The sequence below is a fragment of the Symphalangus syndactylus genome, chromosome 9 (assembly GCF_028878055.3).
Source record: "Symphalangus syndactylus isolate Jambi chromosome 9, NHGRI_mSymSyn1-v2.1_pri, whole genome shotgun sequence".
Taxonomy (NCBI): domain Eukaryota; kingdom Metazoa; phylum Chordata; class Mammalia; order Primates; family Hylobatidae; genus Symphalangus; species Symphalangus syndactylus.
The window spans coordinates 85,940,881-85,964,154 of record NC_072431.2 but is presented as its reverse complement, the minus strand read 5'-3'; the positions used below and the strand labels follow the sequence as shown (position 1 = coordinate 85,964,154).

Here is a 23,274-nt window from a genome sequence, read left to right as displayed (position 1 = left end):
AAAGAACTCCTATAACTCAACAACAAGAAAACCCAATTTAAAAATGGGCAAATCACTCAAATGGACAGCTCTCCGAAGAAAATATACAAATGGGCAAGCACCACATGAAAATATGCTCAACATCATTAGCCATTAGGGAAATGCAAATCAAAACCACAATGAGCCGTGGATGGTGGCCCACACTTGCAGTCCCAGCCCAGGAGTTCAAGGCTGCAGTGATCTCTGATTGTGCTCATGCACTCCAGACTAGGTGGCAGAGTGAGACTCTACCTCTAAAAAATAATACTTTCTAAACCACAATGAGATGCCACCTCATACCTATTTATTATAGTTGGCTGTAATACATTTATTTTAGAGAGGGGGTCTTGCTATGTTGCCCAGCTGGTCTTGAACTCCTAGCCTCAAGCAATCCTCCTGACTCAGCCTCCCAAAGTGGTGGGATTACAGGCATGAGCCACTACACCTCACCAGATTTTTTTGGTGGGGGGAGTGGGGAGGTGGGGGAACAGGGTCTTGCTCTGTGCCCAGGCTAGAGTTCTGTGGCATGATCATAGCTCACTGCAACCTCAAGCTCCTGGGCTCAAGCAATCCTACTGTCCCAGCATTCCAAATAGGACTACAGGCATGTGTCACCACTCCTAATGGTTTTTTTTTTTTTTTTTTGGAGAGACAAAGTCTCACTATGTTGCTCAGGCTGATAATCCTCCTACTTTGGCCTCTGAAAGTGCTGGGATTACAGGAGTGAGGCACCATGACTGACCGATAATAATTTTTTTAAAAAATAGAGACAGTAAAAAAAAAAAAAAGAGAGACAGACCTGTAATCTCAACACTATGGGAGGCTGAGGCAGCAGGATAATTTGAGGCCAGGACTTTGAGACCAGCCTGGCCAACACAGCAAGATCCTGTCTCTACAAAAAATAGAAAAAATTAGCCTAGCCTGGTGGTGCATGCCCATTGTCCCAGCTACTCAGGAGCGTCAGCTGAGAGGATCGCTTGGGCCCGGGAGATTGAGGCTGCAGTAAGCTGTGATCGTACTACTGCACTCCAACCTGACACCTTGTCTCAAAAACAAACAAACAAAAAAGGTGCGGTCACTGTGGGAATTTATCACTTCCTGAAAAAGCTAGACAGAATTCCCATGTAACTCAGCAATTACACTCCCGGGTATACAGGCAAAACAATTATAAACAGGTGTAACCACAGGACCAGTTGAATCTGGTTCAGTTTTTTTTTGAGACGGAGTTTCGTTCTTCTTGCCCAGGTTGGAGTGCAAAGGTGCGGTTTTGGCTCACTGCAACCTCCCGCTCCCGAGTTCAAATGATTCTCCTGCCTCAGCCTCCCAAGTAGCTGGGATTACAGGCACCCACCACCAGCCTGGCTAATTTTTTTGTATTTTTTGTAGAGATGGGGGGTTTCACCCTGTTGGCCAGGCTGGTCTTGAACTCCTGACCTCGGGTGATCCACCCACCTCAGTCTCCCACAGTGCTGGGATTACAGGTGTGAGCCATCGTGCCCAGCCTGGTTCAACTTTCATCAGTAACAAAATGATGAGTTGTTTTTCAGTTACAATAGATCCCCAGGCTTCAAGTCATGTAACCTGAGCATGCCCAGATGAACCAAGTGTGCCTGATAGCTGACCCTGGTGTCTGTGGGAACATAAAAGTCAACCACAGGCAGGACTTAAGCACTCAAATGGAGGAATGGAACCAAATTAGGAAGCATGGGGTGCCCTGTTTTGCTGCAATATGAACTTAAAAGCCAAAGATCCAGCATTGCCCCTTTGCATGACCCAAACAGATCACACCTTGTTGTATTTTCCCATCTCCCTCATAGTTGCTTTCTGCCTATAAAACCTGCCCCCAGATTCCATCTCGGGGAGACAAATTTGAGTATTGCCTCTGGTTTCCCTGCTGGTCGACCTTACAATAAAGCCTTTTCTCAAAAGCTGATGACATAGTCTTGGCTTCTATGTGCGTCTAGCAGTGAGCCCACTGCTTGGTAACACAATGGACTCAAACACTTACAAGCCAATGTTCATTGCAACATTATTCAAAATAGCAAAAAAGCAGAAATAACCAAGTATCCATCAATAGATGAATGAATAAACAAAATGTGGTATATACATACAATGGAATATTATTCAGCCATAAAAAGAAATGAGGTTCTAGCCAAGGGTGGTGGCTCACACCTGTAATCCCAGCACTTTGGGGGGTCAAGGTGGGTGGATCACTTGAGGTCAGGAGTTCAAGACCAGCCTGGCCAACATGGTGAAACCCCATCGCTACTAAAAATACAAAAAATAAGCTGGGCGTGGTGGTGGGCACTTATAATCCCAGTTACTTGGGAGGCTGAGGCAGGAGAATTGCTTGAACCTATGAGGCAGAGGTTGTAATGAGCCGAGATGGCGCCACTGCACTCCAGCCTGGGTAACAGGAACGAAACATCATCTCAAAAAAAAAAAAGAAAGAAAGAAAGAAAAAGAAAAAAATATTAGCCAGGCATGGTGGAGCATGCCTGTAGTCCCAGCTACTTGGGAGGCTGAGGCATCAGAACCACTTGAACCCGGGTGGCAGAGATTGCAGTGAGCTGAGATGGCACCACTGCCCTCCAGCCTGAAACCGAGGGAGATCCTGTCTCAAAAAAAAAAAAAAGAAATGAAGTTCTGACCCATGCTACAACACGGATAAACCTTGACAACCTCATGCTCAATGAAATAAGGTGGACATAAAAGGACATATACAGTATGATTCCACCCACATAAGGTAATTGACTAATCAAATGTATAGAGACCGTATAATAGAGATTACCAAAGGAGAGAAGGACAGGAGGAGAGGGGGAAATAGGAGGTTATTGCTTAATGATTACAGAGTTGCTGTTTCAGGTGATGAAAAAGTTTTGGAAATAGAGTGGTGATGGTTGCATAATATTGTGAATGTAATTAATGCCACTGAGTTATACACCTAAAAATGGTTAAAATGGCATTAAAAAAAAAAAAAGACAGTATCTTGCTCTCTGGCTCAGGCTGGAGTGCAGTGGCACAATCATAGCTCACTGCAGCCTCAATCTCTCAGGCTCAAGAGATCCTCCTGCCTCAGCCTCCCAATTAGCTGAGACTACAGGTGAGTGCCACTACACCTGGCTTATTTTCCTTATTTTTAGTAGAGATGAGATCTTGCTCTGTTCCCCAGGCTGATCTAGAACTCCTGAGCTCAAGCGATCCTCCTGCCTCCACCTCCCAAAGTGCTGGAATTACAAGTGTGAGCCACTGCACCCAGCTGCAAATTTTTAGTACATACATTTTTACCGTAATTTATTTAAAAAAAAAAAAAGGAAAAAAGAATACAGAAGTTTGTTCCTTGGTCTCCTCACCTTCTTCCAGTCTCTAGATCCTTGTCACATACATTAGCCTAACTTTGTTCTATAATAAGCACTTATACGCCCCCCTTTTTTTGTTTGTTTTTTGAGACGGATTTTCGCTCTTGTTGCCCAGGCTGGAGTGCAATGGCACGATCTCGGCTCACCGCAACCTCCGCCTCCCGGGTTCTAGCGACTCTCCTGCCTCAGCCTCCCGAGTAGCTGGGATTACCAGCTACTGCGCCACCACGCCCAGCTAATTTCTGTATTTTTAGTAAAGACGGGGTTTCCCCATGTTGATCAGGCTGGTCTTGAACTCCTGACCTCAAGTGATCCGCTCGCTTCGGCCTCCCAAAGTGCTGGGATTACATGCGTGAGCCACCGCGCCCGGCCTTTCCCCAAATTTTAATACTTTAAAATAGGGAACATCTTACAATCAACAGGTTGTGACAGGTTAATTAGCCGCGTTTTATCTTTGATAGGTGGCTCTAAAGTCAAGACAACCCGGGCAAGATCCCAGCACTGCCAATTGTCATTTGTAGACCAGGGATAGGAACATCCATCTCACAGGTTGTTACACAATAGCGCCGGTGAAGCGCTTGTCACAAAGCCTGACCCAGGACAATCTCAAAGACGGAGATTCTGTTATTCAAATTGTTTATTTTTGTGCGCTAAGTTTCACATCAACCCAACTATCTCTTGATAGGTTCCTACCAGGCGCTAGAGATAGCTTACTTTTAGAAATTACTTATGATCGTAGAAGCCGCTGGAAGTCCATAGACTCAATCTCACCTCTCTAGCGGAGCAAACAGCTGGGCTCCAGCGGGCCCTGGCTTCTGCAACTGCGCAGTCGGCGCTGTGACGCCCGGCGCGGTTCTGTGACGTCACGAATCGGTCCTCTGTAAGAGGGGCGGGCATTCTTCTCCAGGGGAGGGCTACGTGTTGACGCTATACGCCGGGGCGGGGCCGAGAGTTTGGAGCCCCGGAGTGGGGTGTCGGCGCCTCATTCGGGTGGAGCTGAGCCGGAGACAGGTAACCGTGCGCTGTCGCCGCGCCCGTCCCAGTGCCGGGTGTTGCGGCGCTTGGCGGCCCGGGGTTGGAGACCGCGGTAAAGGGGGAGGCCGCCGCGCCCTTGGTGCTGCGGGCGCCGCGGTGACAGGGGAGTGGAGCTGGATGGAGTGGGGCTCACGGAGGGTGGTAGGAGGGACGAGACCTGATGGATGGCTGTGGCAGCCAATGGCGCCGCGGGGCCCGCCCGGCGGGCGGAGATTGGCGGGTACGGGCGCGCTCCGAGGTCGCGCGGGGCGCGGAGCGACGCGCCATTGGCAGTGGGCGAGCGGGAGGCGGGCGCGGCGGCGGATGTGAGGGAGAGGGCGGTGCGTCCGCAAGGGTGACCCCCAAGGTCGCCGCGGGCGTCACGTGGCTAGGCCACTCTCCGGCGGCGTCCTTCCCGACCGGGACGCACTCTCCTTCCCGCCTGTGAGGACCGCGTCGCTTTGTCCGAAAGACAGTGTGGCCTGCTCGAGTCGCGTCGGAGCATCTAGCCTTGGGGTGGCCCTGGGTGGGACTGCCTGTTTGGATTACGGCTCAGACCTTGGCGCCGCCCCCACACCTGCTGGCCGAAGTTGGGTCGGACAGATTGACCGAGATGAAGCTTATTTCCCGTAGAAACATCTTTCAAGCACCATTTTCCCTCGAAAATGTATCAGACATTGGATATGAGTTGTAACCTATTGAGATTTAATAGAAAACTTGCCGCGCCCTCGCCCTGACCCGAGTGCGTCTCACCTGCCATCCCCATCCCTTTGCCCAGAACATAGGACTTCGTGTTAGGGTTTCCTTGTGCCTTGTCTTGCAGTCCGTACTTTGAGGCTGATTTCCAGGTACACTGCTCTGAACAGCTGGGTTTAGGATGGGTGGCATGGGGTAAAGCCTTTTTTTGTAAGACAGCACTAGTTGCAACAGTTAAACTACTTTGCCGGGTAGACCCTAGGAGAGTATGTAACACTATTGTAGTTTTGTAAATGAGCTGAGGACTGGATCTTGGAAAGTTGAATAAAGATCACTGTATGCTCATTTTTTGTTGTTGTTGTCTTTTTTGAGATGGAGTCTCACTCTGTCGCCCAGGCTGGAGTGCTGTGGCGCGATCTCAGCTCACTGCAACCTCTGCCTTCCTGGGTTCAAGTGATTCTCCTGCCTCAGCCTCCCAAGTAGCTGGTATTACAGGCACGCGCCACCACACCCGGCTAATTTTTGTATTTTTAGTAGAGACGGGTTTTCACCACCTTGTCCAGGCTGTTCTTGAACTCCTGACCTCAAGTGATCTGCCCGCCTTGGCCTCCCAAAGTGCTGGGATTACAGGCGTGAGCCACTGCGCCCGGCCCCTCATTATTTTTTTTAAGCGCACTTTTCACATTTCAGTTACTTTTTCCCTTTAAATAACATCTTTATTGAGATAAAATTCACATACCATACAATTCACCCATTTGACATGCACAATTTCAGCTAGTCATAGTGGCTCACGTTTGTAATCCCCGCACTTTGGGAGTGTGGAAGGAAGATCCCTTGAGCTCAGGAGTTCAAGGAGACCAGCCTGAGCAACCAAAGTGATACCCGGCGTCTACAAAAAAATAAAATTATCCGGGTATGGTGGCATACACCACATACACCTGTAGTCGCAACTACTCGGGAGGGTGAGGTGGGAGGATGGCATGAGCCAGGGGAGGTCCAAGCTGCAGTGAGCCATTATTGCCCCACTGCACTCCAGCCTGGGTGACACAGTGAGATCCTGTCTCAAAAAAAAAAAAGACTGAGTGCGGTGGCTCACACCTGTAATCCTACCACTTTGGGAGGCCGAGGTGGGTGGATCCCCTGAGGTTGGGAGTTTGAGACCAGCCTGGCCAACATGGTGAAACCCCGTCTCTACTTTTTTTTTTTTTTTTTTTTTTGAGACAGAGTCTCGCTCTGTCGCCCAGGCTGGAGTGCGGTGGCGCGATCTCGGCTCACTGCAAGCTCCGCCTCCCGGGTTCACGCCATTCTGCCTCAGCCTCTCCGAGTAGCTGGGACTACAGGCGCCCGCCACGACGCCCGGCTAATTTTTTTGTATTTTTAGTAGAGACGGGGTTTCACCGTGGTCTTGATCTCCTGACCTCGTGATCCGATTGCAAGCGTGAGCCACCACGCCCGGCCAACCCCATCTCTACTAAAAATTAAAAAGTTAACAGGGCATGGTGGCGTGGGCCTGTAGTCTCAGCTACAGGCTGAGGCAGGAGAATCGCTTGAACCCAGGAGGCAGAGGTTGCAGCGAGCCGAGATGGTGCCACGGCACTACAGCCTGAGCGACAGAGCAAGACTCCATCTCAAAAAAAAAAAAGGAAAGAAAAAACTACAGTATCATCAACTTTTTAGATTTTCAGGTAATTTTTGAGATCATTGTACAAATTATTGAGAAATTCGTTTTGAGAACAGTAAAATTTTAAGCAATTGTACATAAAAATTTATTCTATGCAGTCATAATAGTACAGAGAGATCCTGTGTTCCTTTCCCACTTCTCTAACATTGTGCAAAACTATAGTAAATATCACAACCAGATATTGACATTAATAAAATTCAAGATACAGAATATTCCCATCATTGGCCGGGTGCGGTGGCTCACGCCTGTAATCCCAGCACTTTGGGAGGCAGAGGCGGGCGGATCACGAGGTCAGGAGATCGAGACCATCCTGGCTAACACAGTGAAACCCCGTCTCTACTAAAAATACAAAAAATTAGCCGGGCGTGGTGGCGGGCGCCTGTAGTCCCAGCTACTCAGGAGGCGGAGCTTGCAGTGAGCCAAGATTGCGCCACTGCACTCCAGCCTGGACGACAGAGGGAGACTCCGTCTCAAAAAAAAAAAAAAAGAATATTCTCATCATCACAAGGATCCCTTCCGTTGCTTTTTTATAGCCACACCCACATTCCTCCCATTCCCAGTCCTTCAACTCCTGGCAACCACTAATTTGTTCTTCATTTCCCTAATTTTGGCATGTCAAGAATGCCAAATAAAGGGATTCATGGAGCCTTTTGGGATTGGTTTTTTCCACTCAGCTTAATTCCCTGGGGAATCATCCAGGTTGTTGCGTGTATCGGTAGTTCATTCCTTGGCCAGGTGCAGTGGCTCACACCTGTAATCCTAGCAACTTTGGGAGGCTGAGGCAGGCAGATCGCTTGAGCCCCAGGAGTTCGAGGCCAGTCTGAGGAACATAGTGAGACCTCGTCTCTACAAAAAAAAAAATTAGCCAGATGCAGTGGTGCGTTCCTGTAATCCCAGCTACTCAGGAAGCTGAGGTGGGAGGATCGCTTGAGCCTGGGCTGTGGTGGCTGCAGTGAGCCGAGATCGCGCCACTACGCTCCAGCATGAGTGGCAGAGTGAGACCCTGTCTCCAAAAAAAAAAAAAAAAAAAAAAAAAAAGGTACTTCATTCCTTTTTATTGAAGCCGGGCTATTGGGCTATGGATGTACCACAGTTGGTTAATTCATCCATTAAAAGACATCTTTACTGTTTCCATTATTTGGCTATTACAAATAAAGCTGCTACAAACCTTCACGTACAGGTTTTTATTTGAACATAAATTGACATTTCTCCAAGATAAATGCCCAGGAATACAATCACTAAGTCGTAGTGCATGCTTAGTTATTAAACAAATAGCCAAACTGTTTTCCAGAGTGATTGTGCTATTTTACATTCCCACCGGCACTGTATGGTCTTTTTTCTCTACATACTTGCCAGCATTTGGTGATGTTATTTTTTTATTATAGCCATTCCAATAAATGTGTATTAATGTCTCTTTGTGGTTGTAATTTGCATTTTTCTGATGGCTAATGATGTTGAACATCTTTTCATGTGCTGATTTGCCATCTGTCTATTCTCTCTTTTTTTGGAAGAGATGGGATCTTGCTATGTTGCCCAGGCTGGTCTTGAACTCCTGGGATCAAGTGATCCTCCTGTCTTGGCCTTCCAAAGTGCTAGGATTTCAGGCATGAACCACCATGCCTGGTCCCTGTATACTCTTGGGTGAAATGTCTGTGCATATCTTTTGTTCATTTCGTAAATAGATTGTTCGGTTTTTGTTGCGTTTTGAGAATTCCTAATGTATTCTAGATACCACTGCTTTGTTGGATATGTAGTTTGCAGATATTTTTTCCTAGTCAGCAGCGTGTCTTTTCATCTTGTTTTTTTGTTTTTTTTTTTTTTTTTGGTTTTTGAGATGGAGTCTTGTTCTGTCCCCCAGGTTGGAGTGCAGTGGCGTAATCTCTACAACCTCTGCCTCCCAGGTTCAAGCGATTCTACTGCCTCAGCCTCCTGAGTAGCTAGGATTACAGGCGCTTGCCACCATACCTGGCTAATTTTTTATTTTTAGTAGAGACGGGGTTTCACCATGTTGATCAGGCAGGTCTCGAACTCCTGACCTCGCTATCCGCCCACCTCGGCCCCCCAAAGTGCTGGGATTACAGGCGTGAGCCACTGCTCCCAGCTCTTTTCATCTTTTTGTTTGTTTGAGATGGAGTCTTGCTCTGTTGCCCAGGCTGGAGTGCAGTGGTGCAATCTTGGCTCACTGCAACCTCCGCCTCCCGGGTTCAAGCAATTCTCCTTTCTCAGCTTCCCAAGTAGCTGGAACTACAGCTGCGTGCCACCACACCCAGCTAATTCTTTTGTATTTTTAGTAGAAACGGGCTTTTACTGTGTTAGCCAGGATAGTCTGGATCTCCTGACCTCGTGATCAACACCCCCTCGGCCTCCCAAAGTGCTGGGATTACAGTCGTGAGCCACCGTGCTCAGCCCCTTTTCATCTTCTTAACAGGGTCTTTTGCAAAGCAAAAGTTTATAATTTTGATGAGGTCTGGTTTACCAATTTTGTCTTTTATTAGATTGCTTTTGTTGTCGAGTCGAAGAACTCTTTGCCTAGCCCAAATTGCTGAAGATTTTATCATGTGTATTTTTCTTTTTTTTTTTTCTTTTTTTTTTTATTATACTTTAGGGTTTTAGGGTACATGTGCACAATGTGCAGGTTTGTTACATATGTATCCATGTGCCATGTTGATTTCCTGCACCCATTAACTCGTCATTTAGCATTTGATGTATCTCTTAATGCTGTCCCTCCCCCCTCCCCCCACCCCACAACAGTCCCCGGAGCGTGATGTTCCCCTTCCTGTGTCCATGAGTTCTCATTGTTCAATTCCCACCTATGAGTGAGAACATATCATGTGTATTTTTCTAAAATTTTTTTTTTTTTTTGGAGACATGGTCTTACTCTGTCACCCCAGGCTGCAGTGCAGTGGCATGATCACAGCTCACCACAGCCTCAACCTCCTGGGCTCAGGTGATCCTCACACCTCAGCCTCCTGAGTAACTAAGACTGCCAGTGTCTGCACCATGCCTGGCTAATTTTTGTATTTTTTGTAGAGACGGGTTTTGCCATGTTGCCCAGACTGGTCTCAAACTCCTGGGGTCAAGCAATCCTCCCGCCTTGGCTTCCCGAAGTGCCAGGATTACAGGGGTGAGCCACTGCACCCAGCCACTTTATAAAATTTTTAAATTTTACATTTAAATCTATTTAAATGTATTTTAAATACATTTAAAACACAGTAAGATGGAGTCTTACTCTGTTGCCCAGGCTGGAGTGCAATGGGCATGATCTCGGCTCACTGCAACCTCTGCGTCCTGGGTTCCAGCGATTCTCCTGCCTCAGATACATTTAAATGTATCTATTTGGACTTAATTTATTTTTTCTTTTTTTTTTTATGTTTTCACTTTATGGTACTTTTTGATGAACAGTTTTTAATTTTAATGTAATTGATATAAATTTAGTCTTGTGGCCAGCTTTTTTTGAATCCTAAAGACTCAAGATCAAATAGATACTCTAAAAGTTTTAATGGTTTTTTTTTATTATTATGCTTTAAGTTCTAGGGTATATGTGCACAACATGCAGGTTTGTTACATATGTGTACATGTGCCATGTTGGTGTGCTGCACCCATTAACTCATCATTTACATTAGGTATATCCACTTGGAGTTAATTTCTGTATGTAGTATAAAGTTTGAGTGTTTTTTGGGTTTTGTGGGGTTTTTTTGCTTATGAATATCTAACCAGCACCATTTGTTTGAGAAGACTGTTTTTCTTCCATTGAATTGCTTTTGCACTTTCGTCAAAAATCGCTTGGCTGTACTTGCGTGACTCTCTTTCTGATTCTCTGTTGCGTTCCTTTGATCTTTGTGTCTATCCCATCACCAATACCGAGAGTTTTTATTATTGTAGCTCGTAAGAAGTCTCAAAATCGGATAGATTGATTTCTCTCACTTCTTTTTCAAAATTGTTTTAGCTAATCTAGTTCTTTTGCCTTTCTTTTTTTTTTCTTGAGACAGTCTTACTCTGTTGCCCAGGCTGGAGTGCAATGGGCATGATCTCGGCTCACTAACCTCTGCGTCCTGAGTTCAAGCGATTCTCCTGCCTTAGCCCCCCGAGTAGGTGGGACTACAGGCACGCACCACTACACCCTGCTAATTTTTTTTATTTTTAGTAGAGATGGGGTTTCACCATGTTGGGCAGGCTGGTCTCGAACTCCTGATCTCGTGATCCACTCGCCTCGGCCTCCCGAAGTGCTAGGATTACAGGCGTGAGCCACCACACCTGGCCACCTTTCTTTATTATATTTATTTATTATTTTTGAGACAGGGTCTCACTCTGTCACCCAGGCTGGAGTAGAGTGGCATTATCACAGCTCACTGCAGCCTCTACCTTCCAGGCTCAAGCAATCTTGCCACCTCAGCCTCCTGAGTAACTGGGACTGCAGGCACGTACCACCACGCCTGGCTGGTTTTTTTCTTTTCTTTTCTTTTTTTTGAGATGGAGTGTCACTCTGTTGCCCAGGCTGGAGTGTAGTGGCGCAATCTCGGCTCACTGCAGCCTCTGCCTCCCGGGTTCAAGCGATTCTCCTGCCTCAGCCTCCTGAGTAGCTGGGACTACAGGTGCGTGCCACCAACGCCTGGCTGATTTTTTTGTATTTTTAATAGAGACAGGGTTTCACCATGTTAGCCAGGATGGTCTCGATCTCCTGACCTCGTGATCCACTTGCCTCGGCCTCCCAAAGTGCTGGGATTACAGGCGTGAGCCACTGCGCCTGGCTTGTTTTTGTTTTTGTTTTTTGAGACAGCCTCACTTTGTCACCCAGGCTGGAATGCAGTGTTGTGATCTCGGCTCACTGCAACCTCTGCCTCCCAGATTCATGTTATTCTCTCACCTCGGCCTCCTGAGTAACTGGGACTATAGGCACCCACTACCACACCTGGCTAATTTTTTTTTTTTTTTTTTTTTTGAGATGGAGTCTCGCTCTGTCACCCAGGCTGGAGTGCAGTGGTGCAATCTCAGCTCACCGCAAGCTCCGCCTGCCGCGTTCACGCCGTTCTCCTGCTCAGTCTCCCAAGTAGCTGGGAGTACAGTCGCCCACCACCACGCCCGGCTGATTTTTTGTTAATTTAGTAGAGATGGAGTTTCACTGTGTTAGCCAGGATGGTCTTGATCTCCTGGCCTCGTGATCCGCCCGTCTCGGCCTCCCAAAGTGCTAGGATTACAGGCGTGAGCCACCATGCCTGGCCCTAATTTTTATATTTTTAGTTGAAATGGGGTTTCACCATGTTGGCCAGGGTGTTCTCAAACTCCTGACCTCAAGTCATCTGCCCGCATCGGCCTCCCAAAGTGCTGGGATTAACAGGTGTGAGCCACTGGGCCCAGCCACCTGGCTTTTTTTTTTATCTGGAGACGGAATTTTGCTGTTGTTGCGCAGGCTGGAGTGCCATGGCGTGATCTCAGCTCACTGCAACCTCCACCTCCTGGGTTCGAGTGATTCTCCTGCCTCAGCCTCCCGAGTAGCTGGGATTACAGGTATGTGCCGCTACTCCCGGCTAATTTTGTATTTTTAGTTGAGACGGGGTTTCTCCATGTTGGTCAGGCTGGTCTCAAACTCCCAACCTCGGGCCATCCGCCCGCCTCGGCCTCCCAAAGTGGTGGGATTACAGGCATGAGCCACTGTACCTGGCCTAGCTGTGTTTTTAAAATTTTTATTGTTTGTAGAGATAGGGTCTTGCTCTGTTGCCAAGGCTGGTCTCAAACCCCTAGGCAAGCTATCCTTTCACCTCAGCCTCCCAAAGTGCTGGGATTACAGGCCTTTTTTTTTTCTTGTACATAATGCACCATTTCTCTCTGGCTGCCTTCAAGGTTTTGGTTTTTTTTGTTTGTTTTTTGTATTGAGTTTTCTGAATTTGTTCATGATGTGTCTTGGTGTGCGTTTATTTGGGTTTATTCTTCAAGGGGTTCTTTATGCATTTTGCCAAATTTGGGAGATTTGTAGCCATTATTTCTTTGAATGCTTTTCCAGCCCCTCCTTCTGCCTTCATCAGGGACTCCAGTGACATCAATATTAGATCTTTTGTTATTTCCCTGAAGCCTTGTTCTGTCTTCAAGAAGTTCACTGATTTCCTCTGTCTTTATTCTGCCATTTGACCCATGCTTAAGTTTTTTTCTTTTGCTTAGTGCATTTTTCAGTTCTGAAATGTCTGTTTTATTCTCTACATCTTCTCTTTGCTGAAACTTTATTTTTCATTTGTTTCAAGCATGTTCATAGTTGCTCGTGGAAGCATTTTGAGGATGCCTCTTTTAGAATCTTTGTCAGATAATTGTAAGTCTATGTCATCTTGGTATTGGTGTCTATAGATTGTCTTTTTTTGTTTGAAATTATCCTGGTTCTTTTGGTTTTTTGTTTGTTTGTTTGTTTTTGTTTTTTTTTTGTTTTGTTTTGTTTTTTTTTTTTTGAGATGAAGTCTCGCTCTGTTGCCCAGGCTGGAGGCAGTGGTGCGATCTCTGCTCACTGCAACCTCCCGAGTTCAAGTGATTCTCCTGCCTCAGCCTCCCAAGTAGCTGGGATTACAGGCATGTGCCACCATGCCAGGCTAATTTTTGTATTTTTGTAAAGATAGGGCTTCACCATGTTGGCCAGGCTGGTCTTGAATTCCTGACCTCAAGTGATAACACCCACCTCAGCCTCCCAAAGTGCTGGGATTACAGGTATGAGTCACCATGCCCGGCCAAGATTATCCTGGCCCCTGATGTAAAGAGTGATCTTTGACTTGCAACCTGGACATTCTGGGTGTTATGTTATGGACTCTTGATCTTGTTTAAATCTCTAAGCAATGCAGGCTTCCTCTGCTGGGGCAGGGAGGAGCTGCTTCCTCATTGTTGCTGGTGGGGTGTCTGCGGGGAGGGATTCCTTGTTATTGCTGTATGACTGTAAGAGTTCCCCATTAGGCCTTGGTGATATCACCCTGCCTGGGAAGGGAGGGGTGCTGCTTCATTACTGCCGGATAGGATTGAAATCCAGACTCCCTACCTGGTCTCCACTGACTTATCAGGGAGTGAGTTGGGGAGGGCTCATTATTCACCAGGTGGGGATGAAAGTCCTTGGTCTCTATTCTGACATCAGCTGAGTGGAGTGAGGATGTTTCCTGTGGAGTTTGGCCGCAGTAAAGCAATTGTTGTTTAAAACTTTAAAAGTTTTCCATCTTGCTGCTCTTTTCCTGGTCCTTTTGCTAGAGAGAACAGGTTTCTATAGTTTTCTTTGTCTACACCTGTTGGCATTTCTGGGTTGTAGGCTTCTCGAGTACCTAGGTCTGAGACATATGAAGCATAAAGAAAATCAAGAACTCAGTGCTCGGCCGGGTGTGGTGGCTCATACCTGTAATCCTAGCACTTTGGGAGTCCGAGACAGGCAGATCACTTGAGGTCAGGAGTTCGAGGCCACACTGGCCAACATGGCAAAGCTGTCTCTATAAAAAATACAAAAATTAGCCAGACATGGTGATGTGCACCTGTAGTAGTCTCAGCTACTTGGGGGACTGAGGTGGGAGAATCACTTGAGCTGGGGAGGTCCAGGCTGCAGTGGGCCGAGATCACACCACTGCACTCCAGCCTGGACAACAGAGCAAGACCCTGACAGAAAAAAAAAAAAAAAAACCTCAGTGCTCTTTCTTTGTTTGGGTCTTCTGGTTCCTAGCCAGTCTGCTTCCTTCTCTCCACCTTTCACAGTCTTGTTTTGTCTTAAATGTAACGCCTCAAGTTTTTAGCTATATTTAGCAGGAAACACGTTTTATATATGCTTTAATGAGATGTTGAAAAATTGTCCTGCTTTCCATAAAGATTTAATAATTTACACTCTATCAATACCTTTTAAAAGTGCCTATTTATCTACGTCCTCCCCAGTCAACCTATTTATACCACATCGGTCATGGGCACCTCTGATGCTGTGGGGCCACATCTCAGGGAAAGGGCAGAACAGTCTTCAGACCTATACACTGAAGCGTACTCAGGGATCTGATCAGGGAGGTGTCAGTCCCTACCAGTGGTGACGACCCATGATTGGTGAGCTAAATAGGCTTCTATGCTAAATGATGGAGACAGCCTACTAATGTTTTGGAAGTTACCACTTGACCGCCACTCCAAATTAGCTAATATTTAGGTTTAAATATCTTGGAAACTTAAACTTTTTATATCACTAGTTTGCCTTTTTTTCCTGGGCTACATATATATATATATGTGTGTGTGTGTGTGTATATACGTATATATGTGTATATGTGAGCCGAGATCGCGCCACTGCACTCCAGCCTGGACTCCGGAGTCTCACTCTGGATTCTCGCTGTGTCGTCCAGGCCGGAGTGCAGTGGCGCGATCTCGGCTCACAGTAACCTCCACCTCCCGGGTTCAAGTGATTCTCCTGCCTCAGCCTGCCAAGTGGCTGGGACTACAGGCGCCTGCCACAACGCGCAGCTAATTTTTTTGTAGTTTTAGTAGAGGCGGAGGTTTACCATGTTGGCCAGGCTGGTCTCGAGCTCTCCTGATCTCAGATGATCCACCCACCTCGACCTCCCAAAGTGCTGAGATTACAGGCATGAACCACCATACCCAGCCATTTCTTTAGTCATAGATATACCTTCAAGTTTTCAAAGTGCTTTCATATTTGTGTTACAATTATAAAAAGACATTATGAGGGGGTTAGGAGTAATTACTGTCTCCACTTTATGGCCCAGGAAAGCTCACACAGTGACTTGATGTCACGTGGTCTCTGTTGGCCCAGGAAAGCTCACACAGTGACTTGGTGTCACTTGGTCTCTGTTGGCCCAGGAAAGCTCACACGGTGACTTGGTGTCACACGGTCTCTGTACCTGCAGGCTCAACAATTGTTTCCATCTAGCAATGAAAAAAAACCTTACAGTTTAAAAGTAATCCTTACTACTTTCCTCAGCTTATATGTAATGAGGTGTCACTAGTGAAAGATATTAAATTCTTTGAGATTCTCAGCCAATAAGGGAGAATTGATATCTGTACTCTGTACATGAGTTCTTTGTATTACTACTAAAACAAAAATAATTGCAGGCATGAGACAACAGCCATAGGTCTATAGCAAACGTGTGTTCATGATTCATCAGAACAATTGAGTCCAAAACTGAAAAAAAGAAAGTGGATGAGTTGTCCTTTAAAATGGTTGCCAGCTAATACTCATAAGGTATAAGGATCATGTAATGATGTGTGGGTTTTTTTCCCCCAAAGACTCATTTGCTGAGAAACAGCAGACTGTTTTTGCTAGGTCTTGCCTTTTTAATTATCCCCCTACCTAGCCAATGTCATATTGATAGGAGTCAGTAGTTGGTTTATTTCCCTCATTGTTTGTGTCCTGGGATGGGGTACCTCCTACCCAACTGGGGAAATTCGAGGCATAGACCTCAAAGGCTTCATATTTCAGACAGAACCCTATTTAAGTATATCGTTTCTTAAGGGCAGGGCATTTAACACCTAAAAACTAATTTTCCTTTGGTTTTTACTTTTTTTCTTTTTACAACTTGTTTTTCCCAAATGTATGTGTTTATTCTTGCATCTTGAAATTAATGGATTACAACTTGTATCATTTTTGTGTACAGTGATAAGTTCAGTTACATTTTTTCCTTACACATTAAAAAAATAACTTTATTGAGACATAATTCACGTACCATACAATTCACTCATTTAAATTGTAAGGTGAATGTATTTCAGTGTATTAGAGGGTTGTGACACCATCAGCACAATCTAGTTTTAGACCTTTTTCATCCTCTCCTCCCAAAAAGAAAGCCCTATATCCATTGAGTTACTCCTCATCCTTCCCTCATTCCTCTGCCCCAGCCCCAGGCAACCACTAATCTGCTTTCTCTCTGTATAGATTTGCCTGTTCTGGAATGTGATATTATTATCGTATATGGGTTTTTGTCCATGATTCCTGGTTATAACTCCCATAGTTCTTGTTATTTCCTAAGTAACTAAAATAAGTATGTATTTTGTTAAAGTATTTCTCCTTGGTTCTCCTTCTCCTTGAAGTAGCTTCCAAACAGCTTCAGAGTGATAAAGGTGAAAGACAGTCTTTCGTTACAATGTTGGGGTGCTTTAGGCCCCAGAAACAGGCCTGTGGCACTCCTTTCACCTGCTGCTTTTTCTCCCCGAGGGAGGCCATAGAAACTAAAAATATGCTGTAATATTCCTCCACTGTTCTGTCTTGGAGCCAGCCATAAAGAAATTCTCTGACCTACCTTGTCTGATTGTAGGTCACAAGACACCCACTTCAGGAGTCCTGCCTCACACCCACAGGAAGGAATCCTGCACAGAGAGGCCAAGAAGAATCTGAACAAACAGGCCTGGCTGGGTTTCCCCACTCGGTCTGTTGGTATTAGATCATACCCTTTTTGTCTGATCACCTGTCTACATGGTTATCTATGCTTCAGTCATGCATATCCAATGAAGTCTCCATAAAAGGCCCAAGAGGATGGGGTACGGAGAGCTTCTGGATAGCTGAACATGTGGAGATTCCTGGAGGGTGGCATGCCTGGGGAGGGTATAGAAGCCTCCTTACCCCATCCTACACCTTGACCTGTGCAACTCTTAATCCACATCCTATGTTATATTCTTTGAAAAAAACAGTAGATGTAAGTAAGTGTTTCCTGAAATTTATTGAACCAAAGGAGGGGGTCATGGGATCTCCAGTTTCTAGCTGGTTGGCTAGAAGTACAAGTAAGACGATTGGGGGCTTGCGATTGACATCGGAGGTAGGGGGCAGCCTTGTGGGATTGAGCCCTTGACCTGTGGTATCTGATGCTGTCTCCAGGTAGGTAGCAGCAGAATTGAATTGCTTATTGGTAGGGAGAATTCCCCACACGTTTAGTCACAGAAATCTTCTGTGTTGGTTGTTGTGTGAGAGCAGAGGAATAGACTCATAATATGTCTTTTGCGTCTGCTGCTTTTTACTGAGCATAATGTTTTCAAGGTTCCTCCAGGTTGGAGCATGCACCAGCACTTCCTTAGTTTCATTGCAGAATGCTGTTATATTCTATAGATATAACACGTTTTGCTTATCCATTCATCAGTGATGGACATTTCAGTTGTTTCTACTGTTTGGTTTTACCAATAATGCTGCTATGAGCATTTGTGTACAAGTTTTTTTGTGGATGTACATTTTCATTTCTCTTGATTATATATCTAGGAGTGTAATTGCTGTGTTATATGGTGACTTTATGTGTTTATTGGCTGTTAGTATATCTTCTTTGGACAAATGTCTATTCAAATCCTTTGCCTACTTTTTGATTGGGTTGTCTTTTTACTGTTGCATTATGAGAGTTCTTTATATATTCTGTATATAAGTTCCTTATCAGATAATTGCAAATATTTTCTCCCATCTATATCATTTCTTTCTTAATAAGTTGTTTGAAGCACAAAAATTTTTTTGTTTTGTTTTGTTTTGAGACAGAGTCTCACCCTGTCACTCAGGCTGGAGTGCGGTGGTGCGATCTCAGCTCACTGCAACCTCTGCCTCCTGGGTTCAAGGGATTCTCCTACCTCAGCCTCCCAAGCAGCTGGGACTACAGGCATGCATGACCACGCCCAGCTAATTTTTGTATTTTTAGTAGAAACGGTGTTTCGCTATGTTAGCTAGGCTGGTCTCGAACTCCTGACCTCAAGTGATCCGCCTGCCTCAGCCTCCTAAAGCGCTGAGATTACAGGCGTGAGCTACCGCTCCTGGCCGGATTTTTTATTTTGATGAAATCCAATTTATGGTTTTTATTTTGTTGTTTATAGTTGTGGTGTCATAACTAAGAATACATTGCTTGAATCAAGGTCACAAAGATGGAAGTTTATAACTTCATGAAAGTTATAAAACTTCTGAGTATCTTATAGTTTTGTCTCTTACATTCAGGTCTTTGATCCATTTTGGATTTTGTTTGTATATGACTATGCAGCTTCATTCCTCTTTAGACATGGAACTCTAGTTGTCCCAGCACCTTCAGTTGAAAAGACTGTTCTTTTCTCTGCTGAATGGAGTTGGCACCCATTTAAATAGAAATATTCTTTTAAACCAAGCTTGTCCAACACCCAGCCCGTGGGCCACATGTGGCCCAGGACAGCTTTAAACGTGGCCCAACACAAGTTTGTAAACTTTGTTAAAACATTATGAGATGTTTTTGCGATTTTTTTTTTTAAAGCTCATCAGCTGTTGTTAGTGTTAGTGTATTTTATGTGTGGCCCGAGACAATTCTTCCAGTGTGGCCGAGGGAAGCCAAAATATTGGATATCCCTGTTTTAAACCAGAAATCAAAACACTTGGATATTTTGGACAGCTCAGAGGAGCTTTCACAAAAATTGCTTAAACAATTGAATGTCTCTACCAAATAACGTACTATTGTTAAAGTTGACTTAGTATCAGTTACAGAATTCTAAGTTGAATTTCAAGACCTAATGTTGACTGGCAGGCAGTTTTCCTTCTTTTTGTATTTTATATATATATATATATTTTTTTTTTTTTTAGAGATAGGGTCTCGCTCTGTCACCCAGGCTGGAGTGGAGTGGCATGATCATAGCTCACTGAAGCCTTGACCTCCTGGGCTCAGGCTATCCTTCCACCTCAGCCTCCGGGGTAGCTGGTACAGACATGTGCCACCACACCCTGATAGCGTTTAAATTTTTTGTGGAGATATGGTTTCACTATGTTGCTCGGGCTGGTCTCAAACTCCTGGCCTCAAACAGTCCTTAAGCCTTAGCACCCCGAAGTGCTAGGATTATAGGCATGAGCCACCGTGCTTGGCTTTTAATATCTTCTTATGCCGTTTCATGTAAGAGAGAAAGGTGAAAAATGGGTATTTACCAGAATTGGAAATGTGCGTTAGTGCTGGCTCTGAGGGTCTGTTAAAGTGTGGACAGCAAACAGCTGTCCTGGCCGTTCCTGGGTGGAGCTGAGGATGTTGAGCCATCTGCTGAAGGGCAGATCTTCCCATGAGTCATCTTAAGGGAAGTTTAAAAATCTCAGCTGGGTGCGGTGGCTCACGCCGGTAATATCAGCACTTTGGGAGGCCGAGACAGGCAGATCACGAGGTCAGGAGTTTGAGACCAGCCTGGCCAACATAGTGAAACCCTGTCTCTACTAAAAATACAAAAATTAGCCAGGCATGGTGGCATGCACCTGTAGTCGTAGCTACTCGTGAGGCTGAGGCAGGGGAATTGCTTGAACCCGGGATGGGAGGTTGCACTGAGCCGAGATCACACCACTGCACTCCAGCCTGGGCTACAGAGCAAGACTCCGTATCAAAAAAAAAAAAATCTCCAGCTGTCCTGGCAGCTCTGCTGGGTAGCACTTAACTATGTGTCAGATTCAGTGACTGTGGATAGCAAAATGTCATGATTTACTTAAACAGGATCATGTTGAAGGGGCCACTTTGGGAAGAACAGATGAAATTGGTGTTTTACATTGTCAGTTTAGTGCCTGTTAATTGGGCTATTGCAGCAACTGAATACTGATAGTTAATGAGGTGATGCTATTGTTTTCTGGGAGAAAACCCAACTCAGAGGCAATTGGGTGTTTAATGTTGCCTAGATAATGACATTAAAGGAAAAAAAATTAACATTTTCCTTTGATCCTGAGAAATAAAAAAAAAATAGCATAAAATGAAGCAACAGTAGTATTTTTGCTGTCAATGTTAGGGCTGTTTGTCTTCCTTAAATATATCAGTGGAAAAACTTGGAGTGTAGTTGGAGGTAGGAAGAACTACCGAATTAACTTAAAACTTTTGATTTCTAAAGTAAAAACCCAGGGGTAAAGATTGCATTCCCTAATTATATCCAGAATATATTGCTTGTTTACCTTTAATTTGTAAGGAGCAAGTTTTTGTTTGTTGTTCAGTTTGTTTTTAAAGAATATGTTCTGCTGTTTACTTTTGCTGACCTATCTCTTCTCAGTGGAGCAGGCCAGAGGTGAATGCAGGACACTCTAAGCCCTCTCTCTTGGTGTCCCTTCAGTGTATTCTGAGTATATTTGGGCCAAGAGGAAGGTTCCGATAAATAATATAGAAGATATTTTTATGTAACAGTTATTTCTGGGTAATTCACACTATGTTTCAGAGCTTGGATTTTCTTCGGGTCGGTGTGGACATGGGGTATAGTTCCGACTTTACAACCAGAGCACCTGCTTTGAGACAAATTCATGAGCAACCATGTAGGCCAGCAAGCACCTTTTTTTCCACAGGCAGCGTCCTTGTGAACTTTCCTCTTGGATCCTGACTCTGCTGTTAGTAGCCTATGACCTTGGATGAAATGTAAGGGAATGGAAACTGAAGCTATCTGTAAAGTGAAAGAGCTGGCGCCTGCCTTATTGGGAGCCTCTGGGTTTATGCATGAGTCAGATGTGTAGAGTTGCTCACCATGGAGGGCCCAGGGTAGGCAGGCATTGTTGAACAACTGCTCCATGTGCTCTTTTCAATCTTTGCAGAGCCCACCCACGTCTCCCTTGCTCAGACCTGGCTCCCCATGGCTTATGAAAGGGGGCTGAGTGCAGAAGGTGGCGGGCAGGACACTGGACAACCCTCTGTGGCTTTTCCTTACCCTTCGTAGTACCATGAGATTCTGGCTTTTCCCGTCTCTGTGTTTCCGCCTATGGGTCCTTCCACATGCAGTGCCTCCTCTTCCCTCCTTCCCATCCATGTCCTTTTGTCTTGAGACACACCCACTTGGAAGGAGCCCATCCTCTCACAGGGTCTGCTGGCATATTCTGCACCTCTCAAGTACTCAGTGTTTCCTCTGCAATCTTTTCTATGTTGTTTTTCCTCTGCTCAAGCGTAAATTGAAAGTAAGGAAAGTATTTTTCTAATTTCTTTGTATTTTCCATAATATCGTAAGTACAGCAGGTACTCAGTGGTTTCTGGACAGATTAGAAAATGTTTTTCTTATTCTACAATTAATCCTAATCCTAATTCTAAATTAATTAATCCTTGTTGCCTTTCTTCTAATTGTTTTATATATATATAATATGTAAATTTAAAGAACATCGTATGTTTATCATCTTAGCCCTTAAACTAGATTTATTTATTTTTTTTATTTATTTTTATTTTTTTTTTGAGACGGAGTCTCACTCTGTTGCTAGGCTGGAGTGCAGTGGTGCAATCTCGGCTCACTGCAGCCTCCACCTACCAGGTTCAAGCAATTCTCCTGCCTCAGCCTCCTGAGTAGCTGGGTCTACAGGCGTGCACCACCACACCCAGCTAATTTTTGTATTTTTAGTAGAGATGTGGTTTCACCACGTTGGCCAGGATGGTCTCGATCTCCTGACCTCGTGATCCACCCACCTCGGCCTCCCAAAATGCTGAGATTACAGGTGTGAGCCGCCGTGTCTGGCCTAGATTTAAATTTTTAAGTGAAGATGGTAATATCTGCAACTGTGCACTAATCTTCCTTGGGCTCACACAGGCATCCTGTGTTAGTAGGTGCAAGAGTGTATGTCAGTTTCACACAGTTACAGCTCTGTTGTGCTCTCAGGCACGTGAACTGGTAGCACTGAGCAGGTAGCACTCTTATGAATGCATTTATAGGCCAGGGTCTTTCTCCTCGATAATTAGAGTTGAACATGTTTTGTTTTTGTTTTTGTTTTTCTAGTAGCTTTTAAAAAAAAAAATTATCCTTTCTCTAGAGTATCAGGATCTAGTAGCCTTGTCTCCTAAATACTCGTTTTTAAAACCTTTCTTTCTTGTTTTTTTTTTTTTTTTTTTATTTTGTACAGGCAGTTGTGAAAAACTTCAGGACAAAAATGTTTCATTTAAGGACTTGTGCTGCTAAGTTGAGGCCATTGACGGCTTCCCAGACTGTTAAGACATTTTCACAAAACAGACCAGCAGCAGCTAGGACATTTCAACAGATTCGGTGCTATTCTGCACCCGTTGCTGCTGAGCCCTTTCTCAGTGGGACTAGTTCGAACTATGTGGAGGAGATGTACTGTGCTTGGCTGGAAAACCCCAAAAGTGTACATAAGGTAAGGCTCGCAGGGCTGTGGGTCTGCCTCGTGTTGGTGTGTTGGCCTGTTCCTGACTGGTCACCAGGTAAGTGTGTGCGTCCTGAGGAGTCAGCGGGCAGGCAGGCAGCTGGAGCACCGTACCAACCACCATATCTGTATCGGACCCAGCATAGCCCCAGCAGAAGCCATGGTCCCTGGATTGGCGTCCAGCAGTAGACACCGTGCTTAACTCTGCGAGGATGTGAAGAAGCATTTGTGTGACCCTCCAGCATCTCCGCAAGGGCTGCTTCAGGATGAAGCCTCTGAAGAAAGAAGAAAGAAAGAAAGAAAGTGTGTGGAAAAGAGCAGGACCTCAGGAAGCTCCTCCATTCTAACTGTCTGGAGAGGATACTTTCATTTGTAACATGCCTTAGTCACATCATGTAATTTCTGTATGAATGGCCTTTTAGCTCATTATGTTCCTATTTTTTTCCTGTTTGTTTCTAACTTCTCTGTATTACATATAAGGGCATTTTCTGAACTTTTCACCACATGATTGCTGATGT

At 45.1% G+C, this 23,274-nt stretch overlaps 1 protein-coding gene across 11 annotated transcripts in view; it reads left to right on the top strand.

The window, feature by feature from the left end:
• Positions 1–4,242: 4,242 nt before the first annotated feature.
• Positions 4,243–23,274, top strand: part of OGDH (oxoglutarate dehydrogenase) — a 104,416-nt gene continuing 85,384 nt past the window's right edge. For 3 of the 11 annotated variants that reach the window (XM_063608938.1, XM_063608936.1, XM_063608939.1), the window contains exons 1-3: positions 4,309–4,388; positions 17,010–17,120; positions 22,499–22,747. In XM_063608938.1, coding sequence (XP_063465008.1) covers positions 22,526–22,747 — 222 coding nt within the window. In that variant the 5' untranslated portion in view covers positions 4,309–4,388; positions 17,010–17,120; positions 22,499–22,525. Of the gene's footprint in view, positions 4,389–12,180; positions 12,274–17,009; positions 17,233–20,976; positions 21,042–22,498; positions 22,748–23,274 lie in introns of those variants that run through there. The other 8 variants (XM_063608937.1, XM_055293243.2, XM_063608940.1 and 5 more) reach the window with 6 other exon arrangements.